The 26,784-nt window shown below is 40.7% G+C and overlaps 1 protein-coding gene across 3 annotated transcripts; it reads left to right on the top strand.

The window, feature by feature from the left end:
• The first annotated feature begins 68 nt into the window (after window positions 1-68).
• On the top strand, window positions 69-21,543 carry LOC132072723 (transmembrane protein 68-like). 3 transcript variants are annotated; one of them, XM_059471216.1, is made up of 7 exons: window positions 69-264; window positions 4,668-4,998; window positions 7,346-7,510; window positions 12,869-13,062; window positions 15,225-15,285; window positions 17,105-17,244; window positions 19,247-21,543. In XM_059471216.1, the coding sequence occupies exons 1-7, from the start codon at window positions 121-123 to the stop codon at window positions 19,349-19,351; spliced, it is 1,140 nt and encodes a 379-aa protein (XP_059327199.1). In that variant the 5' UTR covers window positions 69-120; the 3' UTR covers window positions 19,352-21,543. The 3 variants fall into 3 exon arrangements, with proteins under 3 accessions (XP_059327199.1, XP_059327205.1, XP_059327212.1); XM_059471222.1 differs by lacking the exon at window positions 69-264 and adding an exon at window positions 918-1,080; XM_059471229.1 differs by lacking the exon at window positions 69-264 and adding an exon at window positions 1,170-1,394.
• Window positions 21,544-26,784: the final 5,241 nt, after the last annotated feature.

The following is a 26,784-nucleotide window of genomic DNA, read 5'->3' as shown; positions in this document are numbered from 1 at the left end:
ACTTCTTTGACTGATTTTTATCTGTAAATCCATTATTTTTTTTTTTTAATTTTTATACCTAAATCCAGGGATTACATCCACAGCTGTTGGGCAGCCAGGAATGCCTTAACAGCACTGTGAATGCCGTGTCTGAACCAGAACGTGCCTGGAACACTGAGGTACTGCAGTGGCTACAGTGGGTGCCAGGCATGGATGCTGCTGCTGCTGCTGCTGCTGTGGGAACACCAGTGGGGTTGGAGGCGGAGGATTGCACCCACCTGGCAGGTACCAGGGAAGGGGTGGCTGGGAGGGATGTGGTGCTCAAGGCAGGAGGGTGAGCAGTGGGTGCCTGCTGCTGGGGGCTGTTTAATCTGGAGAAATGGAGACTTAGGGATGATTTTATCACTCTCCACAACTCCCTGAAAGGAGGTTGTGGCCGGCTGGGGTTCAGCCTCTTTCCCCAGGCAACCAGGGACAGCGTGAGAGGACACAGGCCCAAGCTGCACCAGAGGAGGTTTGGGTGGGACATGAGGAGGGAGTTCTTCACAGATTGGGCATCGGAATGGGCTGCCCAGGGGGCGGTGGAGTCCCTGGCGGTGTTTAAGGAAAGGCTGGACGTGGCGCTCAGTGCTGCGGGCCAGCTGTCAAGGTGGAGTTCGGCCATCGGTTGGTCCCGATGACCTCGGCGGCCTCTCCCAGCCCAATCCCCCCTGGAATTCCGTGGTTCCGGGCTCCCCCCCGCGCCGCCAGGGGGCGCCCTCCGCCCGCGCCGCCCCGCCCCTCCCGCTCGCGGGCCCCGCGCGCCCCCTGGCGGCGCCCGCCCCGTGCCGCCGCGGCGGAAGCGGCGGGCGGTGCGTGCCGGACGCGGGTCCGGGCGGCTGCCGCGCCCCCGGCGGCGCGGAGTTCCCGCTGCCCTGCGCGCCCCCGCCGCCGCCGCCCCCGCTCCGCAGGGCGCCCGGCCGCCCCCGCCCCCCGCCGGGAGCCGCCCCGGCCCGGCCGCCCCGCGGGCACCCGGCCTCCGCGGGGGCGGCGGGCGGAGAGTAAAAGCGGGCCCCGGCAGGGACGCGGGGCCGGAGCCGGTCCCGCCGCCGCCAGGGCAAGGTGAGCGGGCGCTGCCGGGCGGGTGGAGGGGCCCGGCCCGGGCCCGGCCCGCGGATGCCCGGGCGGGAGGTGGCTCGCCGTGGTGGCCTGTGTCACCGCCGAGCTCGGGGCCTTGCTTTAGCCACAGGGCTGCGGGCGGAGCGCGGTGGGAGCCGGGGGCGCTTGGCGGCGACAGCCGGGCCGGGGCTGAGTCCCTCTGGTCGGGAGAGCGAGCCCCGACCTCCCCCGGCCGCCCGCCCGCCGGCACCAGAGCCCGCCCTGTCCTTGGGCCAAAACAAGGGCTAAACCATCCTCTAGGCTCTCTCCTGTCGCAGGTGACTTTAGCAGGATTATCAGGGTCTTCTGCTACTTTTCGTTTGTTTTAAGGTTTTTTTTGGTGTGCTTGTGGTGGCAGTGCTAATTCTGGTAGAAACGCCCTCCTTTGCCGTGTGTTTGTTTCTGCTGGCAGGGACGTGTCGTAGCTGCTGCTTCTCAGTGCCTTTCTAGCTTGGAAACACTGGGATGTCCTCCAGAGGTTTCGCTTGCACATTGCGTATGCAGAAATGGTGCTGTGTGTCGTTTACGGCAGAGCAGGCTGCTGGCCGTAGTCGCTCCTTCTGTCCTGATCTGTAGGGTCTCACTTATCCCAGCATCTGCCCCCTGCAGCCGAGGGCCTCCGTTGTAGTTTAGTTAAGGACTTTTCTGGGTCATGTGCAGAAGTCAGTGACGGGAATTGTGTGTTAGCCTTGTTTCCACATCATAAAGCTTGATGTGTAAGCATGAGTTGGTGTGCACTGTAATTAGTCAAACGAGAAATTGTGTCTTTGTGAACTAGTGAAAAAGGTAAGCTGCTACATTAGCAAGTTAGAACTTAAAAACGTGTATTTTGAACTGCTCAACAGCAAGTTGGAACAGAGAAGTGTTGTTATCTGTTAGTGGCATATAAGAACTATGTTGAACCTGTGTTCAATGTGGAACTTCTGGGGTTTTTGGATCATAATCTGCCTTCCCTTCTTCACTGCCATAGCACCCACATTGTGATGACCTTACTGCTGCTCTTAATGGATGTGGGAAGTAGAATTTTCACAGCAAAGGGACAGGAGGCAACACATACAAGGTGTGGTAAGGGGAGCTCTAGCAAAGAAAAACATTTGCGCCATGAAGGTATTCAAGCACTGGATTAGGGGCCTGAAGAAGCTGTGGGATCTCCATCCATGGAGATCCAGTCCAGAATACTACTGGACTGGATATGTCACTGGACAACCTGATCTATCTGGCTAGTTAGGAAGAGGTTGGACAGTATAAATTTCAGTATAACTTATCCTGTGATGCTCCTCAAGATGAGGAAGCAGCCTTGTTCAGGGTAGATTTGATGACTGTTCCTGAGGGAAGGCAGTGCATTAGCTCTTACCTCTGTGGCTGGTAGCACAGAAGATGTGAGATCTTATTTTCTATTGCAAGTTAGCACACAGATATGCAAGTAAACTTTAAAAACTGTGGTGATTGCATTGGAGGTATTGCATTGAGCATTACAGGCAAAAGGACATGTAATATTTTGCAAGACTGACATGTGTGAACAGGACTTTAAATTTACTTGATGGAGGATTTGGGGTTTGGGTAAAGCCATAAACAATTAAAAATATATAATAAGTGAGAGAGTATAGCTATAAGTCTTCTTTTAAGCTACATAATCACCTCTCAGTTTTGAAAAAATACTTCTGTGCCATAATCCATACTCCATATTGTTCTCTAGGTGGTAGGTGGAGCCATTGGAGAAGTCCAGACATAGCAATCTGATTAATATTGTGGTGTTGAATGCTACTCCGAAATCTTGCTTGGTCGCACAAGTTGTGTTTCTTTCACTTGCTGTGGGTGTTTGCTGCCTGACAGGTTCTGTAGTTCGGCTCTGGCAACTGGAATGAAAAAGAGCTTTCTCTTGCTCTCCCACACACTTTCTCTCCCATCCTTTCCCCCTAGTTCACACCCCAAAGACAGGGGTGCATGAGTTCAGTGAAGGACGTGTCAGTGCTGCTGTGTGCTTGTACTGGCTGGAGATAAATCAGCTGCCCATCACACTGTACCTCAAGAACACGCTGAGGAGCAAAATGTCGTAAGCCTGAATTAGTTTGGAACAGCTATGGATTGTGGGAGCAAAGATTAGCTTTCTTCTCATTAATAGGAGCTAGGTACCTTGAGTAATGTGGGTAGAGGCTGATTTCCAAAACCAAAGGGAGAGGGACATCCTTGCTCTATCAGAATGTGAGAGAAAATTGAGGTAGGAAAATAAGTGAAATGAGTTCTACTCTAGTATGTGTTTCAATGTTCCTTAGCAAAGGTGGAGTAAAATTGATCTGCTTTGTAATTTTTGTTGTCACTGGTGTTCTGAAAACAATATTATCTTCTGTATTTCAGTCTCTTGTTTCTTGCAAAACCAGAGCAAAAGAGTGCTAGACATACGTGTCTGTCTAGGCATAGGAGCTTTGCAGTCATACCTGCTGTAAGTCACACTCTAATAAACAAAACACAGCAGCTTCAAGCTTAGATTAAGTTCATTCTTAGAAATGCTGTTCTTCCATTTCTCTCTACAAGCCTCTTTTGCAGTTGCAACATTTTTTCTTCTTGGTCCTGACTAGCAGAAGTTGGAATATTGATCAACCAGTTTTTTTCTAGCCTAGAATAATTTTTGTACCCAGAGGTTTGCTGTTCAAGTATTCTAGTTAACATAGCCAAGCATTCAGGCTGTCCTGTGTTAATAAGGTGAAGTGAATAGCAAGTTGTCCCCTAAATTGTACAAAGCTAAGAAAAAAAAAATGTGGCTCCAGAGTTACAGTAAGCCTGAAATTGCAGGCTTGACTTCTGTGGGCTGGTAACTTTTTAGGAGCTGGTACTGGACTGGAGAGATTCTTATGAATAACCACAGTAAAACCAGAGCAGTTAAAATTCTAAAGAGGACTTTTTGTGAACTTTTTTCCCTTGTCCTTTCTGCTGCCTCTCAGTGTTGTGTTCTGGGTCTTGACCTGTCACTATCAGTAAATTTCCTTGTACAAGTTAAGGTCTCTCCAGGGCTGAGACTTTCTTATTTGAGAGAATCTTCTTCCTGAGATGTTCTAGGCTTATAATGAGTGGAAGTGTTCAGTAGGTTTTCTTTAAAGCACTGGATTTGAGATTGTGCTGTTTCCTGTTGTAGTTAGTGCTTGAGAGAAGGTTTTATTTTATTGTAACAATAAATTAGACTAATCAATACAGCTATCTGAAGTTCAAAAATTCAGTAATAATTGGTATTGGTAAGAGTATAAATGTTCTGGGTCTGTGCAAGTTGAACAGTTTTCAGTGAGATAAAATCCTAGCCTGAAATTAAGCAGTGGCATCATCTTTCTCCATTAGAATTGTCAGCATTTCCAGTACCCAAAAGAAAAGGACTGTAAATGTCAAGTAAAAGTTTTGCTGTGTAAACTCTTATGTTTCTAATAGGTGCTGCTGGGATGTGGGGTAAATGGTATATGAATAAAATGCGTAAGAGAGGTTTATTATATGATTAAACAGTGTAGACAGATCTATCTTTTTGAAAGATTTATTAATATAATTTTTTTAAATTTTATTTTAAACAGGAGATGACAGGTGGAAATGAATCCTGTACTGCAGGACTGACATCGATGTCCTACTTAACTTGCCTGACTTACATTCTGGAAGAATGGACTGGTGTGGAGGATATTGGAGATTATCTGAGTTATGCATTTTACATTTTATGGGTGCTGTTTCCACTTGTAGTAGTCTTTGTACTTCCAGGAGTTATTATCATTCTCTTCTATGTTTCCATTCTCTGGCTTCATATTTATAAAAGGAAGAATGAAATAAAGGAAGCTTATTCCCATGATGTTTGGATAGGTGCAAGAGAAATGTTGGCAACCATATGGGATGGACATGGAAGAATATGGCATGGTAAGTGAGATCTGACCTTTCATTAAAACTTCTGAAGCTCTTATTCTTTGTTTAGTTTTCAAGATTATCAAGATATGCCTGATTGTTGCTGCTGGTGCATGCCAATTCAGGGTTTTTTCTGTTTTATGAATGACTGTCAGTGGTGCTTGAGACAGAAAAAAAAAAGACATTGAGACTTTTTTGAATGTAGGTTTTTTGTCTCATGCATTTATTCCTTTGCTGCTATAAAGTGACATCTCTGTTCTGGTTGAATATATGCACAATTTTTTAAAGTGCCTTTTTTTTTCCATTTTATGCTTTTTATAACAATTCCTGGATTTCCTCATTTGAAGAAGACCTGAAATGTGTGTTGTGTTAAAAACTAGATCAATTAACTGTATCATTTCAGGGTTAATATGTGAAGACTGGAAGTTTAATGCCAGTTCCCTGATAGCTAGTATGTCAGCCAGCACATGTTAGCATAGTTTAATTGCACTTAACCAGTCTTACATGAAATGCCAAATGATGGCTAAAAGGAGCACTTAGTTCCTTCTTGAAATTAACTTCAGAGCCTGACACTGTTACAGAACCCTACTTTTTTCTTTATCTTTGTATTTTGGACTACTGCTTTCACTACTAGAATGTCAAAACTAAGGGCCTTGTTCTTTGTCCTTCTGCTTTATTTCTTTATGAAGACAGACTTAATAAATGATTTGGCTTTTCTCTGTAAGGAAATCACAAGTCCCTTTCAGAGTCATTCAGTCTAGATGCAGCTAAAGGAGAAGGAGATACTTAAGAACAATTTACATAAAGAATAAATCCTTCTTGAAAATCATCTCTATTTGTTCTCTAGTCAAAGAGAAGTGGGTTTTCAAGGCATTGATAACCAGATGGTGCAGCAGCTGTATCAGACAGGCTTTGTAAGACTAAGATGTAACTTTCAAATCTAAGAAAGTACACTACATCAAAATCAACAGCTACATCAAAGAGCTTAAAATGCTCACTTCACAATAAAAAGCTATTTACTTTTTTTTCACAAGAAAATTATTTTTTTAAACCTTGGCTCTTTTAATCCTTAGTAACTTTTTCTTTTCATAAGGTCTGACATTTTATTTGTGCAAGAAGATTCTTATCCGGTCCCTCATTGAGAGCTGTGACTTTTTTCTGCCCTGCCAGCTGCTTCCCTCTTATCTATATGCTCGTCTTGCTAAAGAATGAAATGTTTTCCAGTTATTTTTTCCCTCATTGATTCATCAGGATATCATAAGAAGAACTTTCCATCCTGAAATCTAACTGCATAATAAAAAAAAAAGAGAAGAAAAAAACAACAACCCTACAACTAAAAAGCCCCAAATGTGCTGGTTGATACCTGTAACTTTACATGTATTGTGCCAATTCCATGTGTGTTAGTTGGCTGGCATGGAGTACAGTAAGGATACCTTGGGATGGGACAGATGATACACTTGCAATGTGTTGCAGCTCCACAGTAAAATAGAGAAGAGCCAAGAGTACCTACAGAATTAAATTAATGGAATAGGAATTGCAGACCTGATTAACTTTAGATGATGTGACAGAATTTGGTTGAGGGTGGTTTTTTTGGGGTGTTTTCTTTTTGCTTGTTTTATTTTATTGTAAAAAAGATACTGTAACAGTGCTACTGGGTGTTAACTGAGTATGTTCTAAACTGATGCATTTTGTGTTAATTAAATATATTCTGCCCTGTGACTTGAATAGAAATGTGAGGTCAGGAAGAAGCTTATGTGGTTTACGTATTTTTCAGCTAGACCTATATAGTCCCAAATAGCTTTTATTATATAGTGATGGAAAGCTGGAACAGGTATAACTTGGAGAGAAGAAGCAAAGATAAGCTTCATATCCTGGAGTAAAAGGAGACATGAAAATGTGTGATATCATGTCAAATCTTCTAAAACAGTCACTGACGGCAATAAACTTTGAAAGGTTAATAACACCTTGAAATAGTTTTTCACCACTCCAGTCTGTATTTTGATTTCTTTTGAATGATTGATTCAGAGGACTTTGCAGCCTTGAAAACAGTGAACAGAAAAAATTAGGATAAATTATACAGTTTGAAATAGTGTGACTGGGTGTTTTGTTTTAGTGCTGGGTTTTTGGGGTTTTTTTCTCTTTCCTTAAGTGTGGTGCCTTAAATGAAACTTGTATTTTCTCTGAAGCAACTTGTATTTCCTGTAGATACTGCAAGTTATTTCTTGATTTATTATTGGTTACTTTGCTCTTATCACTTCTCAATCCATGCTGGTTTTAGTTTGCCAGCTTGCTGCAAAGTTAGTTTCTTTGTGATAAAATTGTATAAAAGTTTAACACCTGCTACATTTTTAACTCCTAACAGGTTATGAGCTTCATGGGGTCGAAAATATTCCTCAAGGACCAGGACTTGTTGTGTTTTATCATGGAGCTACTCCTGTGGACTATATCTATTTCACAGCAAGACTTCATATAATGAACAAGAGGCGCTGCAGCGTAGTAGCTGATCATTTTGTCTTTAGAGTACCAGGTAACACACTTCATTATAAACAAGCAGTTTTGGAATTATTTGAATTTTTTAATTGTGTAATTAATAAAAATTGTGTTGCAGGAGCACAGCTTTTAGAACAGACATTCAGACAAATTTAGTGAAAGTTTTGGAACAGAGCATCTTTACAAAGAAGAAACGAGACTGGCCCATGCAAGGATGGGACATAGTCCTGTCTGGGCAACACTTTCCAATGACTCTAGGGTGTTTAGAAACAAAGAAAAGGAGATTGTAGGAAAAGCAGTGTTCTCTGTATTAATCATTAGCAAAGATTTCAATAAAATGTTTCTTTTTCATTAATATAGGCGGAATGAGTGGTGTGAATTGATTAAGAATTAAACTTTTTGGAACAAATGCCCATAATAAGTTAAAAATACTAGTCTGAAGAGATAGTGTATTTTCTTATTCCACCCAACTCTTTTCCAGTTGAGGATGGCAGGCAGTGGAACCTGTGCCCAGGAAGACTGTTTCAAGTAGAATATATTTTGGAGGAAAGCTAGAGAGGTGTTCAACATGTTTGTGTGAAACATGAGGAGAAGCAGATAGAAAATGAAAAATATGTTTAGGGCAAGATTTTGGCTGGATAGCCTGTTGAAATGCACTGACAATTGGTGAAATTAATTATTTGAGGGGGCTTTTTTGTCTGTATGGAATGCAGTAGTACCCACTTTCTTTCCCAAGTTTGATTTGTGATTAAAGGCCTGTCAATTTACAAATGTTACAAGGAGAATCCTGTAGTGCACTGGTGGTTTTAATAGAACCAACTCATATAAGAAAATTGTCTTTTTGTTGGTATAGATTTATTTCAGCCTTAGTTCCTGAAAAGAGCTTTTTCATACTGATTACAGTATTGCTTTGCCTCTACAACTGCTTTTGCCAACAGATTCATTTATCAGTGGCCATCAAATCTTTTGCATACAGGTGACTAATATAACCTACTTCATGATGCAGATTTGGCTCTGTATTGTATCTTTATAGGCACAGATGTTTATCAAATGGGGCATTATATTTTGCTACTTTTCTGCTTTAAAATCAGGCTCTAAGTGGGAGTATACTTATGAGTCCCCCAAATATTCAGTAGCATTGCAGAAACACCTTGCTGAATGGCTGATCTTGAAGAACTGGTTGTAGTGGTACAACATCTAGCCAACAGCTACAGGCATTCCTCAGGGATTGATACTGAGACCACTGCTGTGTAGTGTTTTTATAGTACCCCTGGATGAGGGCCTGGAGCACGCACAGGAAATTCACTGATGATACCAAACTGGGGGACCTGCTGATATACTGGGCATCACTTCTTCTCAGAGTGACTTCATAGAATTCAAGTGGCAGAAATATTATGAAGTTCAACAAAAGCAAATGTAGAGCTGTGCAGCTGGGATGAGCAATTCTGTGCAACAGTACTCTGGATAAAAGGAGACTTTGCAGGAAAGGACTTAAGATTCTAGTGGACAACAAGCTGAATGTGAGTTGGCAGTGTGCCCTTACAGCAAAAAAGATGAACTGCATGGTGAACATTTTGCAGCATGAATATAGCCACCGGTTTGGGTGAAGAAATTTTTTTCCCTTGGCATGGCACCTGTGCAAGCACATCCCATGACGTGGTGTTCAGTTTGGGACTCCCTGGTAGAGAGTACAATGACACACTGGAGCATGTTCAGTGGATTTTAGGGGTCTGGAGCACACAAAGTGTACCAAAAGAGGTTGAGAGAACTGGATTTGTTTGGTGTTTACCAGATAAGGGTGTGGAAAGATGCTGTTGCTGTCTTCAGTGACTTAGTCGAAGGGTGGGGAGAAGAGGGAGTCAGACTCTTCTTACAGGTGCACAGTGATAGATTGAGAAGTAACAGAGAAATGTTGCAACACAAGAAATTTTGATTAGACATGTGGAAAGGTATTTTACCACGAGAGTGATCAGACACCTGAAGAGATTGCTTAGGCAATTTGGGGAATCTCCATCCTTGCAGACTTTCAAAACTCTGCTGGGTGAGGCTGTGAATAGCCTGATCTAGTAGAACCCGCTTTGAGTGGGAGGCTGGACTAGATGACCTCCACAGCTTCCTTCTTATCTACATAATTCTCTGGTTCTGTGAAGGAATTAAGGCTGTTCAAGGAGACAAGTCCAAAGACCCCAGAAAGTGTTGTGGATTGTTTCAAAATAAGCACAGTAATCTATGACTGACAGCTTAGGTAGATGCTGCTTCCTTTGTGAATCAAACCAGAAAGACTGCATAATTTTATCCTAATACTGAGGCTGTCTGATCTTGATTAAGCGTTCAGATTAAATTGGATGCCTTTTCAGAAGATGTTTTAACCAAAAGTTAATAATGCTCAATGCAGGGGAAATGGGACAGGGTGATGGTGCATTTGGGGAGTCTGTTTAGACACACATGGATGTGTCAAAATCGTGCCAGTATTAAGTATGCTTTTCTTACATTTTGGAGGAGAAGGATATAAAATACGGTCATGTAAATTCTTTTTTCCCTCTTTTATAACTAGAGGTTTGCCAGGGAAAAAACAAACCAAATATTCCTGCTTTCTGTTGCCTTTAGACTCTTAGCTGTGTAGTGCTTGGAAAACCATTGACTTCTCTAAGTTTGGGAGAAAGCCTTTTCCTAATGCATTCAGAGAGGACTGAGATTTCACTTGTGTTGTTCTCCATCATCCTCTGCTATAGTATGGGCCAGTTTTGCTTCCTGAAGTCATCTAGGAGCCCTCTTTAAAAGGTTGCCTGCTAGTTTATGTAACTAAGACAGTCCCTCTCCTGTAATGTTGCAGAGGAAAGGAGCTTTGGCTTCTTGTCTGTTACATGCAGAAGGTGTCGCAAAGTATCTTGTGGACTAGATGCTCTGCACCTATATATGTGTCAATTATCTACAACTATGGAAGATTGGATTCAGTGGTCTAAATGGTTCCTCACTGTTGGGATCCTACAGGAAAAGGGGAAAACAATGATATCCTTGCTATCCGGTAGCTGACAGCCCTGATATTACAGTCACTGGGGCCAAGATAGAAAAGTGTACATAGTGCACAAGTTGAGAGCAGTATTACGTGCTTTACTGGGTGCTCTTCAAAGGGTTTTCAAACATTTCTGCCAATACAGTCTTGTGGAAAATAGGAGAAGAGTATGTTGGGGCAAAGGGCAGAGTTTGGGTTGAACTGTGGAATAAAATTAAGTTTGAGCTTCTTGGTGTCTGGAAGAAAATGTTCCGCATGGCTGAAAAATTGTGTTTAGATAATTTAGAGAGTTGTTTTGTCATTTAAAATGGAAAAACAGATTCTTGGTTCCTTTCATGCAGTGCTACCTGATACTACCTCAGTGTTTCTTTTAACTTTGTGGTGACCTTTGCCTTGGACACAGGTACACTGGCTGTCCATTCTGGGCCATTGTGTCAGATTGCATCTCTCAGCTCCTTTAAGGGAGCCAGGTTCTTCTTTGGTACTGAAGCAGAGATATCGATAGTAATGTGTGATCTGCTGGCAAGGCTGTGAAGCAGTGCTCAGAATATAAAGTTTATTCTAATCAAAGGGGGATATACAGCTGAGAAATTTTCTGAGGACTTAAAACCTCCCTGGATGACTATTCTTTAGTACATTTTTTTTGCCTGTATTCTGACAATATTCTTTTCTTTTTTTTACTGATAAATGAACTGGACAAACTCATGGTGTTTGCTTTGTCACACGCACTCTCCCCCTTACCCCTTCCTCAGTGTATCCAATGCAGAAACAGTGTTGTCACAGTCCTTGCTTCCTTGGAGTCTCTTTTCCTGTTCATCTCAACCATTTTAATTACTGTTTTGTCTGTCTCCTGAGCTCACTGACAGAAAGGACTTGGAGACTGGCAGCTTTTTACCACCAGGTACATTCCAGAGAGCTTTAATTAGTTTGGGAATGTCAAGCATTGTAAAAATCAGCTATTAAAAATACCCCAAAAAAAGCACCTGAAAGAAACAACTTTCATTTCTAGGTGTTCTTCCATGCAAATGCTTTTGGATGAAGACTGAGTGTCATCAGCAGTGTGTGAGGCAGGCACTGCAAAATATGAGACAGGTGTAATGCAGCTTGTGTTCTGTGGCCATGTGTATGGACAGATCCCAATTGGGTATGGAGATGAGTTGGGAGAATTATACTCACTCTAGTTAAAAAGACTAGAGATCAGAGTTTAGTTAAGAATAAACTAATGATGTGTTGCTTCATGCTTTTCTTCCCAAGCTCTTAGTTTATGCAGGCTCTAAGAGAAGATGAACCTCTGTCTTCTTAACTTTCTTAACTTAACTTTCTTTGGGCTCTCCTTTAGCATGTGTGTGTATATAGCAAATGTGTGTTTATAGTCACAGCTGTTCATTTGTTATCAAGAGGCAAACTTGACTAGATCAGTTCTTTGTCCTTGTCTATGGCTTATAAGGTTGTTTGCTTCATTGGGAATTTCAAGGAAGAGAAATTATGTTTCCTTACTGCCCAGTCATCCAAAGTTACCGTTTTGGTATGCACTACTCATAAATACTGTATTAGGTTTAAAATCTATTGAACCAACCAAACAGGACTTATTTCCTGCAAACAGAGGTCTGTGGTAGCTATGTCCTTTAACAACAGGCTAGTTGTCTAAATTGATCAGATGTGTTCCTGTTGATGATTGTAGCAAATTTTTGATGTTCTGCTGTTTCTTGAAGGGTACAGTCCGAACGGCATGTTAAATTCAAGGTGATATGAGGAGTTTAGGTAACATTAGGTAAAAGACTTCAGTTACAATATTAAGAGAAGGTGAGTGTACCCAGTTGAGGCTTACCAGGTGCTTCTCTGTATGAAATGCCATCCAGGTACTCACAGACTGAACCAGAGTCAATTACTGTAGTGATCCATAATGCAGAGAATGATGCATTTTCTTTGTCATTCTCCTCCTTATGCACTACTGTTCTTTGCTGAAGTTCGCAAAACAGAACCACAAGTTTCCTAGTTTGCCTCTTGTTGCTCTCTGTTTGGACTGTGCTGTGTTTGAACAGTGGAGCTTGGGCAAGGAGCCAGTGCCCTTGAGTCAAACAACTCCTTTGACGGGACATGTGAAAGATATCACAGAGTGCTTGACAGTTCTTTTTCAGTTTAGTCCTGACTGTGGGTTAGCACCTGACTTTACTATGGCAAAAAGCCACTGAAACCTCTAAATCTTCAACTTTGCAGACCAAAATCTGTAAGTTAGACTTAATGCTTCAGTCCCTCTTGGGGACTGTGGGCCACAGCTTATTAGACAATTAAATTTTAGCCATAGTGTTCTGTGCTGGGAATCTGTACTCCCTGGTAGTATGAATTAATGCTTTTGGAATTAATGTTATCTTACCCCTGCAGGTTTCAGAATACTACTTGATGTATTTGGAGTTATACATGGACCAAAAGAAGCTTGTGTCAAGACTCTGGAGCAGGGCCATCTGTTGGCCATTGCCCCAGGAGGACTTCGGGAAGCTCTCTTCAGCGATGAGACGTACAATATTTTGTGGAGTGATCGGAAGGGCTTTGCTCAGGTGGCCATTGATGCAAAAGTGGTAAGAATGACACGTAATGGAAGAGAAGCAAAGAAAGCTAAGTTATTAGTACTTTCTTCCAGAGAAAGCTGCTTTGGTTATCATGTATTTGATGTTAGATTTCTGACTGTCATGAGTATGGTCTACTTGCTCTAACAGCTAGATTTCCTGACTCTTTTTGTTGCTTTTGATAGATAAGAAGGCTTATGAGTCAGGTAAGCATAGTGTGGTTAGGAAATCCAGAGTTCAAAAGAACAAGAGATGAAATACAAGATGGTTTCTCCTTATAAGCATGTGATGTTTTATACATAGCTGGTTAGTATTGTGATGGCCTAGCCCTCCCTGACCAGCATGGTTGGGAAACAACCCTATCAGAGTCACAGAATGTGCTGAGTTGGGAGGGACCATCAGGATCATAGAGTCCAACTCCATGTTTCTGTTTGTTCTGTCACTGAAGCGTGGTGTGACCCAGCAGGTATAGGTTCACTGACACTTTGTGTACTGTATTGGCATTTTATGGTAGTGGGGATGTCCAGGGCTGGTCACTGGTGTGAACTCTTCAGTTCTAATGTACAGCATTGGGCTTGGTCAGCAGGCAGGTAGTTATTCGTAGGGGACCAAATGCTGAGGCACGACAGTGTGTGAGATATATTTGAATTGTAACCATTTTAGTAATCATTTCAGAATCCCTCCTGTTCTAGATTCGTACTTGGAAGATGTGTGCATATGTCCATAGGTCTGCATATACCTAATTTAAAAGAAAGTCTCACACCAGGAGTTTTATATTTAGCTACTGTCAAAAACAGACTAGTTCAATCTGTGGATTGTACACAGAAATAGAATACTTTAAGACTAAGTGTGCATCACTTTTCTCACAAGGAAAATAACACTGTTTAAGCAGGTATTTTCAACAGGTTTAGATTTTACTAATGTATTACAATAGCATGTGAAAGGCTATGCTTGAGATTCAGCTGTGATTGTGCTAGTTGCATTTATTTAATTGAATGTGTGTTGGTTCCCTTCATGCACTCACAAGGTATGTAGCTTCCTCCCCCCTAAAAAAAATCCCTGAGAGATGCAGTAAAATAGAAAGAGTGTCAGAGACAGACTGAAAGTGGGAAAAGCATCTTTATTTAGATTAAAGATGAACTTTTAAGTCACCTTGAATCATAAGCAGAACTCCTCATGGAAAGAAGAATTTGTCTGAAATATCAGAAAAATTTGTCTAAAACTGGGACCTTCAATGTGTTGAAGCTGTCTTATTTCAACAGATTTTTTGCCAGAATTTCTATCATATAAACAAAAATTTCTGTCTCTGTGTCGAAAGCAAGATGTTCCAAATAAGATTGTTCAAGAATAAAGACATTTGTATGCATTCAGTTTAGGCAACTGCACTTCCTTTTATTCTCTGTAATTATTTACAGACCTTTTTTTCCTCTCAAGAAACCCAAAACTTGATGCATGTCTGGAAAGTTACATGTGCTAGCTCATCCCCATACTTGTCTTTAAAAAGTTTAAAAGAATTTGAGTTCATGAAAATCCCATAAAGAGTTCTGTATTTCTGATGATGCTGTGCGTAGTGGGGACATACTATAAAATGCTATTGAAAAACTTTATATAATAGCTAACCCCCTCACAGTTCTTATAAATCTTGACAGCTGTTTGCAATTTTAAAAACAGCAATAAAAACTTGAAATATTCAACACCATTCCAAGTACTCATCATCAGAAAAAGTCATGGACATGTATTGAATATGACGCATCAAGTGTGAAGCAATACCATCAGCATAGCAGAGAGGAATCAGACAAGTTTAGTGTCCCAATCCTGTGATTCCTTCCCTTTGAGCATAACTACAAATTAGGTTAGAGGTTTAAGCTCTTAAGTCACAACTGTGCAAACACTGCTAGATGGTGGGAGGGACACCTGAAAGCTCCATAGGTTCTGAAATTCTGGACTGCTCTAATAGACTTGCTGAAACAGTGACTCACTGGAATCTTGTAGTATTCTTCAGTTTGAAACCTCATGGCAGAAGGTCACAGAGGGACTTCAGAGTACCTGTTTTACCCTCCATATATCCTTGTCTGAGAAACGCTTCTGAAATTAATTTGCCTTTTAATTAAGTGAGGTAGAAATTTTTTAGATAGTGCTATCTTAAATTCTTAATTATTTTTTTTCCCTCCTAGCCCATCATTCCTATGTTTACACAAAATGTTCGAGAAGGCTTTAGGACATTAGGAGGAATAAGTAAGATATTTTCTATTTTTCTGTAGTTTATTTTTCCATGTATGTTTAGCCTATCTGTAGAAATAATCCTCATATAAACTTGAGATTTAACACAGCCTTGTTTCTTGATGTTTGCTCTCTGGTAGAATTCAGAGATGTTATTAGGATTTAATATTTGTATGCATTAGATGTGATATTGGCTCATCTAGGTTACTTTCCACATAAGTGTTCTTTTGCACAAGCAGAGCAGTAGAGGAAAGGAAAAAGGAGCCAGAAAAAGGCAGGAAGATTTAAGGCACTTTTTTCTCTGCTTATATCTGCTAGGCCAACCCTAGGTTTCCTGCTGTCTGTTAAGAAGCAAAGCAAACAGGTTGGCAACTGACACATTATTCCTGTTTTCCTAAAGCTTTGTGCTTATACCTCTTCCTGTACTCAAAGTTTGAATGTTTTGAACTACATTTAATCTGTAGTTGCTTTTCTGTTCTGCACTAGACCTGTGGTTCCTCACAAAACCTTGCATTTGGCAGCTCTTCTTCCTTATCTCTGTGGAACTTGCAGCCAGAAAATGAATAGATGGGTCTTTTGTCTGAGGGGTCCATCTCTGGGATGATTAGATGCCCACATCTCTGCTCATTTGCTAGTGTTAAACTCCCTCTTTTTTATATCTCTTAGTTACTGTCTAGCAGAGGGGTCTGAACAAGTCTCCACACTACATGTTCTGCCTCAAGTATGGCATTGTCACCTTCATCAGAATGCTGCAGGGCAGCACAGTTCTGTTTCTCTCCCCCTCTGTATAAGAGGAGAAATATATTGCATGGAGAAAGCCAAGGCATCAGACGCAGAAGCTGGAATAATTCACACATTTGTCACGTTGTACAAAAATCAACAGCAATTAATTGTTGCTGTGTTCAGGAGAATCCCAAACAGAGGAAATTGAAGCCAAAATCATTTGTGCTCCTTGCATTCTACAACAGGGTTGTTAGAGGAGTGTAATTTCTTGGTCACTGGAGGTGTTACTCCAGTTTCAGTAGTTTTGTCTTTGTTTTTATAGGTTGTGTACAGAAAATTCCACATCTTGATCAGCAAGGAGTTTCTTATGCCAGCATGCCAGTTAGTGGAGTTCCTTGTCTGAAATTGAGAATTATAATATTAGTTCTTATTTTTCAAAGAATCTCTTCTGGGTACATTTGGGATGTACCCAGACATGTGGAGAACAATGTGTCCTCTTAGAACTGTTTGAAATACCTGGTTTTTCTCTCTTTTTGTTGTTTAACTGCAACCAGTGTGTGATCTGAAAGAGCAATTCAGTATGTTAGCATGACTGACTTTTAGGCAGATAAGGCTATTTCCGATCCTGTAGACCTCAATGGGACCGAACATGCAGTTTTCCAATACTAGTTTCTAATTCTAACCTGCCAAATGAGCTGAACCTGTAACCTATATTGTGTAAGATTCTCTCCCTCTCCAGAGAGGCAGCTATTGAATTTCTCTCCTCTTCCTTCTTCTCGTTTCAGCTGCTCTTTGGAGGAAAGATTTCACACCAAGTTAGAGTAGAAATAAGTCTGAGATAAGCATTAATGCAGCTTTTAGGAAATGAAAGTCAAGGTAGGATAGCACTTGAGATGCCACATTATTTCAGAGTTTGGATTGGGAGCTAGATTACTTTGCAAGTCAGTTTCAATGTTAAGACATAGTGGGGACAAAAAACTTTAGAGAATAATCCCAGTGTCTTTCTCTCTCTCTTTCTCTTTCACTTTTCCTTCCTTTATCCTTCCCCACTCCCCTTCTCCCTTCCCCACCTTTCCTTCTCCCGTTTTCAATCATATTTTTTTCACATTAGAAATACTTAGGTCGCTATATGAGCGTATTAGATTGCCAGTAGTTCCTCTGTACGGCGGATTTCCTGTCAAGCTTCGTACATTTATTGGAGAACCCATTCCATATGAACCAAATATGACTGCTGAGGAGCTAGCTACAAAGGTAAGAGAGATATCTATATATGTAAATTTAAAATACTGAATGTTCTGATAAAAACCACTGCAATAGTCTTGTCAAGAGATTTCTGTCTAGAAGCCAGTTACAGAAACTGGTGGAATCATGGTAGGTTTTGTACTTGCCTAACTCTGTTGTTCTTAAGTACTGTATTTCTTATTATTGCAACTTGCAGATGTTCTAGGTCTTATAAAGTTAATTGCACCCTATATTTGCTTTGAGAAACAACTTACTTTAAAGACTGAAGAAGTTTGGTCAGACAAGACAGTTCTCAGTTGATAGAGAGAAGCACTTCACCCAAGAGGAAGCATTCTGCTTCCTGGTGTTTTCATAAAGATACTAAGGAAGCCTTTCAAACATAGCAAATCTATGTTCACAAACTGCTGGAATTACATACAATAAAAGAAAAAAATATATAATTTCACTGCTTTGTCTAGTTTGTTTCTATTTTGTCCAGCTTCAAGCCCAGAAATTTAACTTCTAAATGTTCCTCTTAATTCAGATTTACATGCCTTATAGAAAGGATCTTCAGGTCCTCATGTTTATTCAGTTTATTAATAGATTTCACAGTGAAAAGACATAAACCAGTTAAGTGGTGGAGCAGTGAGATGGAGTGGGCTGAAACAGGTATTTTTGAAAACTCCACAGATGGTCACTTAAAATATTCTAAAAATTTCATTTGAGAGAGAGACTTTTCTTGACCATGCAGGTGTCAGTTCAGTTGTCTCTTTGTCTGTTTATCCTATGATTAGATCTCTGCAAAAATACTCTTAAAATGTTTGTCTGCAGTATGTTAGGCCCTGGTTATGGAACACTGATTGTTTCTTTTGTGGGGTCACTCTGACAGGACTTCAGAACTACCTTTCAGCAGAGAATGTGTTTAAGTTACTTTCAGACATGCACTGACATCTTACATTTATGCCAACCGTCACTATTTTCTGATTTGAGTTCAGATTCTGCTAAATAAAGCCCCAAGAATGTGAATTCCCTAGAATCCTATTTAGTTAGAGTGATTTTGAAGTTGTATCTCATGTTTCAGGCTATGGCACCGTATGCATTTTCCCATTATATAGAGCAAAACATAAAGCTCAAATTTTTAACCTAATACAAATTTTAGATCTGTACAATCACTTAGGACCAGATGTATGAAGTCCTTGTCCCAGGACATATCAGTTGATCACTTACTCCATATAAACAGTGGGAGCTTGTACCAACAAACAATATTCTACTAATATCTGCCCTTGCTGACCGCTGGTTTACAGAGGCAAATCTCTGTTGTTCTGTTTCTGGCAGAATTCCCTAGCCTGTGCTTGTCTAGGCAGAATAGGAAGTGTGTTCTCACCCACCTTTTGCATGTTGCCCTGCTTTTACATGTTCCCTATATAGCTTTTATATAATAAGAGTAACTGCCATGACTCCTTGGCCTGTTTGTTTTTTGAGTGAAAGTGAAGGCTGCTGTCACATGCAGCTAAGGGGCCTGAGCATGTGTCCCAGGACCAGACCCTTCAGGGGCCTTGGGGCCAGAGGGCATTACTTTGTACGAGTCAAATGTGCTGAGACACAATGGTGTTTCCAGTGCTGCTTCTGAGCAGGTGTAGAATCAAGGTGGTGCCCATTGGAAGAGTGTTATTGATGCAAATCTGGGCATAGGCAGGAGTTTGAGTTGCAGTGCATCATGCAGGTGTTTAACATGCTTTATAGCCCTAAGTCTCTTCATGAATTTACTCTGTTGTCATTTGACTTTGGTGTATCACTAATACAGCTTGTGAACACAGCTATCACGCAGAAGAGATACTAGTTTGTTGGTCTGTTTCTTGACAATGTTGTCACAATCACATCCTCTGGGCTTAAATATGGAAGAACAGTGTTTTGAATTTGCAATATATCTGTCATATTTGAAAGGATTAAAAAAGAGGCTAGAAACTGTGCTATTATATGAGCAGTATGAAAATGAGGTTTTCTGACCAAAACCTTTTTTCTTTCCCTACAGACAAAAGCAGCAGTCCAAGCTCTCATAGACAAACACCAGAAAATACCAGGAAATATATTTAGGGCTTTAATGGAACGATTTCAAACACAAAAGAAAGACGATTAAGGTCTTCTGAGCTTAAGCTTCTATAACTACTATTTAGTTATAATATTCTTAAAGTCACATTTGTAAATTATTCATACTTCTAACAATAGTTTTTAAATACTGTCCTAATGATACTGCTGTATAATTTAAGATAGAAGTCCCTTGGCCTTGCCCTTTCCCCTGTCCAGTATCAAGCTCAGGAACCCAAACTTCAAATCATTCATAATGGAACAAACTTTAATTTTTGATAAATGTATTCCTACTTTGGAAGTGTCTGGGTTGTTGATCCGGGTTTGTTTTTGGTTTTTTTTTTCAAATAATACTGCAAGCCTTTATGTGTGTGGTCTGTCATCCTTTTGGTCTGTCACTGTCTCCCATCCCCACCATGATGGATCTCTAACCTGAATGTCAAACCCTCTGCAGACCTGGAGTCTTACTGTCTTGACCCTCATCCATGTGAGGAGGTTTTGTGGGCCAGATTAATGCCATACAACACATACGAAAACTGTCCTGAAATTGTTACTCTCACACTGCTGGGAAACAGTCCACCACTTTTGGCCTGCAGAACCTCTAGTAATGCCTGCAAAACCTGTGTTGCAAAGTGTTTAATTTTGCTGGGTGAGCTCAGAAAAGGTTCAGAGGAGTGAAGATTGATTAGAGAACTACAGTGATCAAGGAGGTTTGTTACGGAAACCAGAAACCACTCTGATGCTGTGAATGAGAACCCTACAACACAACTGCAATTCTAAGCCAAGGCATATTGGATATCTGCCCTTGAGAAGAGACTTGTCCCATTTATTTCTCAGTGAATCTCCATATTCTTTGTTGAAACAATGAGCCAAGCATTCAAACATCAAGAAGTAGAAATGAGAATACTGTTTAGTAATTTAAGCTCAAAAATCTTTGTTTTGATGCAAAGAGAAAATTGTTACGACACTGTAAAAGCAGTAGTTTTTTTGAAAAACAGAATTGACATTCCCAAATACCCTTAAGATTTAGTATGTGAATAAACTATTAAATATATTCTTCAAACAGTTATTTATATAAGATAAATAATGAACGAGAGGGAAGTTCTGTATATTTTCCTTAAGTGAAAACAATTGAATCAACAGGAGAGAGATGCAAGATTGGGCTTTTGTGCACTTAAAAAGTTATATTTTTTTCTTAGATAAAGCCTATGGTTTTATTGTCCGTATAGGAAATACATGAACTATTTCTTCTAGTTTCCAGGAATTTTGATCTACAGTTCATAAATTAACATCTGGGAATTTTTAGTTCTGGGATGAGTACAGATTCCTTCAGGAAAAAAAGAGGGTTTTGCTATATGATGTGGTTGCCTTTCCATGTTGGTTGGGTGTGACCTTTTCTTAAAGCAAAATATACCCACTCCCAAAAAGATACCCAACAAATAACCAACATTTGAAGGAGCAGTTGTATTTGATATAGTAGTCATTCCTCTCACCATTTAAGCACATACTTTGCTTTATGCTCTTTTAAATGTGTAAATTAGTGACATTGCATAACTGCATGTGGGTGATGCCCTGTGTTAGAAAAATATCACTTAATGGGGAATTGTCTATCAAATGTGTTTCACAGGAAGCAAAAGGCTTACTTTATGACATTATCTTATACCAAAAACATTTTACGTGGTGTTAAAATTTTTAAAGCTTTGGGAAGAATCATGTTATGTAAAAGCAAATGCCCATTCTGAAGTTTAAGTGACCTGGGTATTACTTGAAGGCAAGATTGCATTCCCTTTAATTTATTGGACTGTGTTTCAAAAATACTGTTAAGACAGCATGTCATGAAAAAGGATAATGCTAAATTCCTGCATTGAAGTATAACTTAAGTATGATCTTTTGTTTACTGTCCATCTTGAGGAAAATGTACATCAGTCTGTGTTATGAACATCTCAAAGCTGAATGTATTTTGTGTTGAGGTTGCATGTATGTAAAAGAGAACTCAATCTAAAAGGTTCTGTTAGACATGGACAGACATTGTTACCAGAGATTTTGTAAATTTTATTTTATTAAGTATGTGGGCTATTTGCTGCAGTTTTGTCCACTTATGTATTGAAAGATCAGTATAAAAAAATGAAGGGCAGTATTGGTATTCTATAAGTGTTCGTATTTGTATAGGCCTTTCATATTTATTTCTATATATTAAAAATATATAGAAGACACCTTTTGAATAAAATTGACAACTGGAACAGACTTCTGAAGTTTTGTGTTGTGTTTGAACTAAATGGAATGGATATATGGCCGGTCCTGCTGAACCTTGAGTGGTTTTGAGCAGCTACATACCCCTGAGATTCCCTTCTTCCCTTGCAGTGACTGAATAGGGATGGAAGGAACAAAACCCCATAAGGAGTGAAAGGAAAAATAATTCAGACAACAGTGAAATAAAGGAAAAAAGTCATATAAACAATAAGACCTGAGTTTTAATAATTGCAGTCTGTGCTGCAGAGGGCCTTTAAAAGTGCTGCAATACCACTTTAGTTAAAAGTTATGCAACAGAAAATAGGCTATAAATACTGACTAGTAAAGTTTATTTGTATATATTTGGGGTGTGAATGACTGCCTACTTAGTTTTACTGAAAAATAGGCAGACATGGATGGATACTCTCACAAGTAAGCTTATAGACCTGGCGTCCTTTTAGCTGATTTGGTTTACTGTGCATCAAGCAGAAGTATTCAAAGGGAGTTTTAGCAGGGTTAGACTAAACCACTGATTGTCTGGTTGGCCTTTAGATACACTGAAGACATTACATGTTTTGCCATGTGAGCAGCATAAGCAGGATATGCATTTTTAGGTTGTTTGGAAATAGACCAAGTGCTGTACTGACAGGTCTTCATCATTATCTCTGAACAAGACCCAAATCTCCTACTGGCCAATTTACTGTCCTGTTGTGTAATAGCAGAGCTCAGTCTGAACATCTGTTATTAGGATGCTTTCACATGAAATTAATCTCTGCAAATGCAAGGTAGAGCAGTTAATCAGCGCTGTCAACACAACTGTGTGGCTCATCCAGTGTGGGGTTTGCTGTACAAGTATAGCATTATGTTGCTTCATCCTATTATTCTGTGGAGAAGATATGGCTATGATGACAGTGTGTTAGCTCTACAGTGCTTAATCCCTATTAAGCCCATCATGGATGCTAGGATGCTTTTCTTGGTGTTATTTTGGCATCAAAAAATTGCCGTACCAAAAGTAAATGTAGGAGTGCGCGGAATTGCTACACGAGCATAGTCGTACTGAAAATGCATGTTAAGTAAGATAACTCTCCAAAACGTGTCAGCTAAAACTTCAAGAGATAATCTGATGACACTTCTCTGTTTTCTTCACTTTTTTTTTTTTTGAGCTCAGGAATAGTCAAAAGAAATTATCGTCTCAAAATTATGAAGGTGAGCAGAAAGCTGAAGTATCTCTTAAGAAGGCAGGCTGAGAGCGTTGGGGTTGTTCAGCCTGAGAAGGCTCCAAAGGGGCATTGGAGCACCTTCCAGTACCTGAAGGGTGGTACAAGAAAGCTGGAGAGGGACTTTGGATGAGGCCATATAGTGACAGGACAAGGGAGGGATGCCTTTAAACCAGAGAGAGTAGGTTTAGATTAGATATTAGGGAGAAATTCTTTACTATGGGAGTGGTGAGGCACTGGAACAGGTTGCCCAGAAAAAGTTGTGGAGGCCTCATCCCTGGAAGGATGCTTTGAGCAACCTGGTCTAGTGGAAGGTGTTGCTACCCATGACAGGGAGATTGGAACTGGATTATCTTTAAGGTCCTCTTCCAACCCAGACAGGTCTATGATTCCATGATACTTTTCTCATCATAGGTTATTTGCAGTATTTTCTTGTCTGCTTTTGTTTTCCATAATTTTGCATTGCACAGATGGTTGCAGATTTTCCACTTTGCAACCTTGAATATTGTCACAGCATACATTGCATGCATACCATCTGTTGCTTCCTGAAACATTTTGAAATTGTTAGAATTATCTCTTTATGTCAGAGAATCAGTCAGAAGGACGTAACAAACTTTTGAACTGTGGGGAGCCTTTTCTTAAAACCTGGAGCGTTTACTAACACTTCTCGCTTTTGCCTGTGTGTGGAACATTGCAAGGTGAGATGCCATTTGGAATTAGGCTGCATGTGTAAAGCAGACCCAATATTTTTTTCTCCACCATGGAGCTGAATCGGCTGTTGTAGAGCAGTTCCCGTTCCACTGGGCCTCGTCCCTCTGTACCTGTTACTGTAATGAGTGAATGCAGCACAACGCTCAAATCACCTTTGCCCCTTGTTTTCCTGCTAAAATCATGCCATGCTCTGGAAACATAAGATGCCAAAGTTCTAACAAAACACATTATTCAGAGAAGATTTTGAAAATTAAAAAAAAAATAGAAGGCAAGTAATTGAACGTTTTTACCTAATTCCTTTTAATGAAAGGAATGTCCCAAATCAGGGAGGTTTAGAATTTTGAGTCATCTTTATACAGAATTTGTGGCAGATGAATTGGGATGCAGATGGGGCTAATCTTCATATATTCTGGATGGATTTGCTTTTCTGTTTCTTTCAGTAGTGTTTTCTTAGGTCTACACTTTGCTCAGAGCAACTTATTTTTCTTTCAGTTACTCCCAAAGTGGGAACAGAAATGGAGACCCCAAGGAACATTTGTTTGTTCTCTTTTACAGAATCACAGAATCAATTAGGTTGGAACAGACCTTTCAGATTGTCAAGTCCAACCTATGACCCAACACCACTGTGTCAACCAGACCATGGCACTGAGTGCCACATGTCCAATCTTTTCTTAAACACCTCCAGGGACGTTGACTCCACCACCTCCCTGGGCATTCCAATGCCCAAACATCATTTCTGTGAAGAAATTCTCTCTAATGTCCAATTTAAACCTCCCTGATCTCTTTGAAATCTACCAAAGGTACCTAGAAACATTTCTGAGCTCTTACTTCTGTAATGAAGTTGTCAGCTCTCCAGACAGTTTTTTAATGATCAGATTTCTCCCTACTGTCTGAAAAACACTTTCCTGACAGATCCACCAAAACATTTAAAGCACCCTCACCATTTAGAAATGAATTTATTTTCTTTTGCTCATTATGCAGTGGATTAATTTTAACTAGTGGGCACAGCATTTGCAGATTTGCTTGGTTAATGTTTTTTACCATAAATTTCCACTTTCCAGACAGAAATTTTGGTATTTGATCAGGCTTTGTAAGAGCAAAATCGAGGGAAAAGGCTGACTGCAACTTGGAGCAGTCTCTGAAGGGATTAATGAAAATATAAACCAAGTCTCACAGCTGAAGCAAGCACACACACCCCAAACTACTTTTGGAATCCTGATTCTGGGCAATCCTGAGTCACACTTATGAAAATAAAACTTTCTGGATTCTTTTTCTCCTTGCAAAACCTACACTAGCACAGAAGCATAGCAGCTTTGATGGCATTCCCAGGACCAAGATTGCCATCTGAGTTGAGCAGTGGTGAGGGCACTTATCCTGGAGGACCAAGCTCAGGAGAAGACCTCAGGAGCACTCAGGGCCTGTATAGAGCAAAGTGTAACTCAGTCTAATGTAGAGGAAGATGTCTAGTCATCAGTGCTATATTACACTATCATCAGGTATTGTCACCTCCAGGCTTGTGGTTTCCTCTCAAAAGCAAGCTGGTAGTCATGCTTGCTACCCATTTCCTCTCTCTGCCACTTGTCTCTGCCAAAATCTTTCTTGTAGCCATCCCCTGTGATGATACCCAGGGTCTTCAGGACAAGGCTTAAATCGCACTAAAGCTTTGTCTCCAGACTAGGGTGTAGCAAGCTCTAGCACCTGTGTTTCCCTGGGCCTGCAGCAGTGTGGTGTGGTGTGGTGCAGTGCTGGGCTGCCTGCGCAGAGCAGCCAGAGGAAGAGGCAGCAGCCTGGCTGACCCAGCCACCCTGTTCCCAGTGCCTCACATGCCCTGGAACATCTTGTTCAGCTCGGGTGTGGCCAGACAGGCACAGGAAGTTACAGCTGAGGAGCTAATGTCATTAAGTTCGGGTCTTTGTGCACATCCCACCACATCCTTAGGATCCTCATACAGAGCAAACTTGATAAGGGAAGGCTGCTTTTCTAACAAGAGAAGAAGATTTGTATAAAGAATTTCTGGTATTTTTCTGTCATCTTACAGTATGCACAAGTACCATTTCTAGGAGGCAATAAGCTTTCTGCAGAGCAGCTGTAATAAATGAACCAATAGACACACTGTGTGATTTATTCCACCCTTCTGGTACAGCAAAGGGTCTGAATTTGTGCTGAAACCACTTTTAAATTGCTTTGGTTACTCTGTGCCCAGTGCTTCATTTGCAAAACTCTCCTTTTGAACCAGTGGATGTACAGTTTGACAAGCACTTAAATTTGGAGGATGGCTTTTGTTGCTGTCTGCAGCAAGTTGAGTCAGAAGAGCCCGGCATGTGGGCAGCTAAACACCCACCATGGCCCAAAAACACACTTGAAGAAAGAATGAGGATAGAGAGCTGACCTGAAAAGGCAGCCAGAAGATCTCAGCTCTTGGAATGCATCAATCTATCTTCAGTTTCTTAACTCATACTATCATACATTAATGGACCAGATACTGTCTGGCTTTACACAGCAGCATAGGTAAATGTACATGTGTGTTTTTGTGATGCCCTGTTTCTGTGGTATAAACAGGAGCATGGAACCTACTTCAGCTGCTGATGCAAGTCAAATAGACCATTATTATTCAATCCACCTGGGCCTTGCAAATGTCAAGATGATATCAGTCATGGTTGCTTTGTCATTATTACACTTAATCATTTTTATTAGCTGGTGAACCAAGCAGTTTCTGTAGATGTGCTGATTTCTAACAGATTGCCCCTTCAAACCATGCAGCAAAAATATATAGCAAGAAAATAATTATTTCTGTAGCCCAAGCTCCTAATTTTAATGCAGATCTCTGCAATTGTTGGAACTAGGTCTGTAGGAAATTTTTATCAATTAATTTGCTTTTCTGCGAATCTGGGCCCCATTTCCAATATCTAAAGTATGAGACAGCACCTATGTTAACAGCATGCTCACATTGGAGCAAATAAAGCCAGAAACACTCAGGTTCCTGAAAAAGGAACCTGTTTAGGTTTCCACCTCAACAAATATTTTTATATTATGTGTATCAGAATATTCCTGCACTCTAGAGAAAAAAACACACAGGACTAACAGATTTCACAATCAGGAAACCTGGTATTTTCAAATATAAAAGTGTAGTTCACCTATAGAAAGGGGACATCCCAAAAAAGACTGACATTTTCATACTGGGGCTTTTCTTCTGAAGCAGCTTGATTTCTTTGGCAGGCTGTCCTGTTTCAACAGTCCCTCCTCCTTTCCAGGCAGCGTGCCAGGCAGGAGACAGCAGCAGAGACACAGTCAAAGGAAAACACGTGAGTCTGTAGTATCAGCTCTTTTG

This window comes from Ammospiza nelsoni, chromosome 1 (assembly GCF_027579445.1).
Source record: "Ammospiza nelsoni isolate bAmmNel1 chromosome 1, bAmmNel1.pri, whole genome shotgun sequence".
NCBI lineage: Eukaryota > Metazoa > Chordata > Aves > Passeriformes > Passerellidae > Ammospiza > Ammospiza nelsoni.
Note: the sequence above shows the minus strand (reverse complement) of the source record. Positions and strands in the feature narration are given on the sequence as shown.

What these genes read in the sequence shown, in the direction of transcription:
- LOC132072723 (XM_059471216.1), top strand. Translation starts at nt 121, where the DNA reads ATGCCGTGTCTGAACCAGAACGTGCCTGGAACACTGAGGTACTGCAGT. An exon ending in TTTTGTCTTTAGAGTACCAG is followed by an intron (nt 7,511 to 12,868) that starts GTAACACACTTC and finishes TTACCCCTGCAG; the next exon opens with GTTTCAGAATACTACTTGAT. An exon ending in TAGGACATTAGGAGGAATAA is followed by an intron (nt 15,286 to 17,104) that starts GTAAGATATTTT and finishes TTTTCACATTAG; the next exon opens with AAATACTTAGGTCGCTATAT.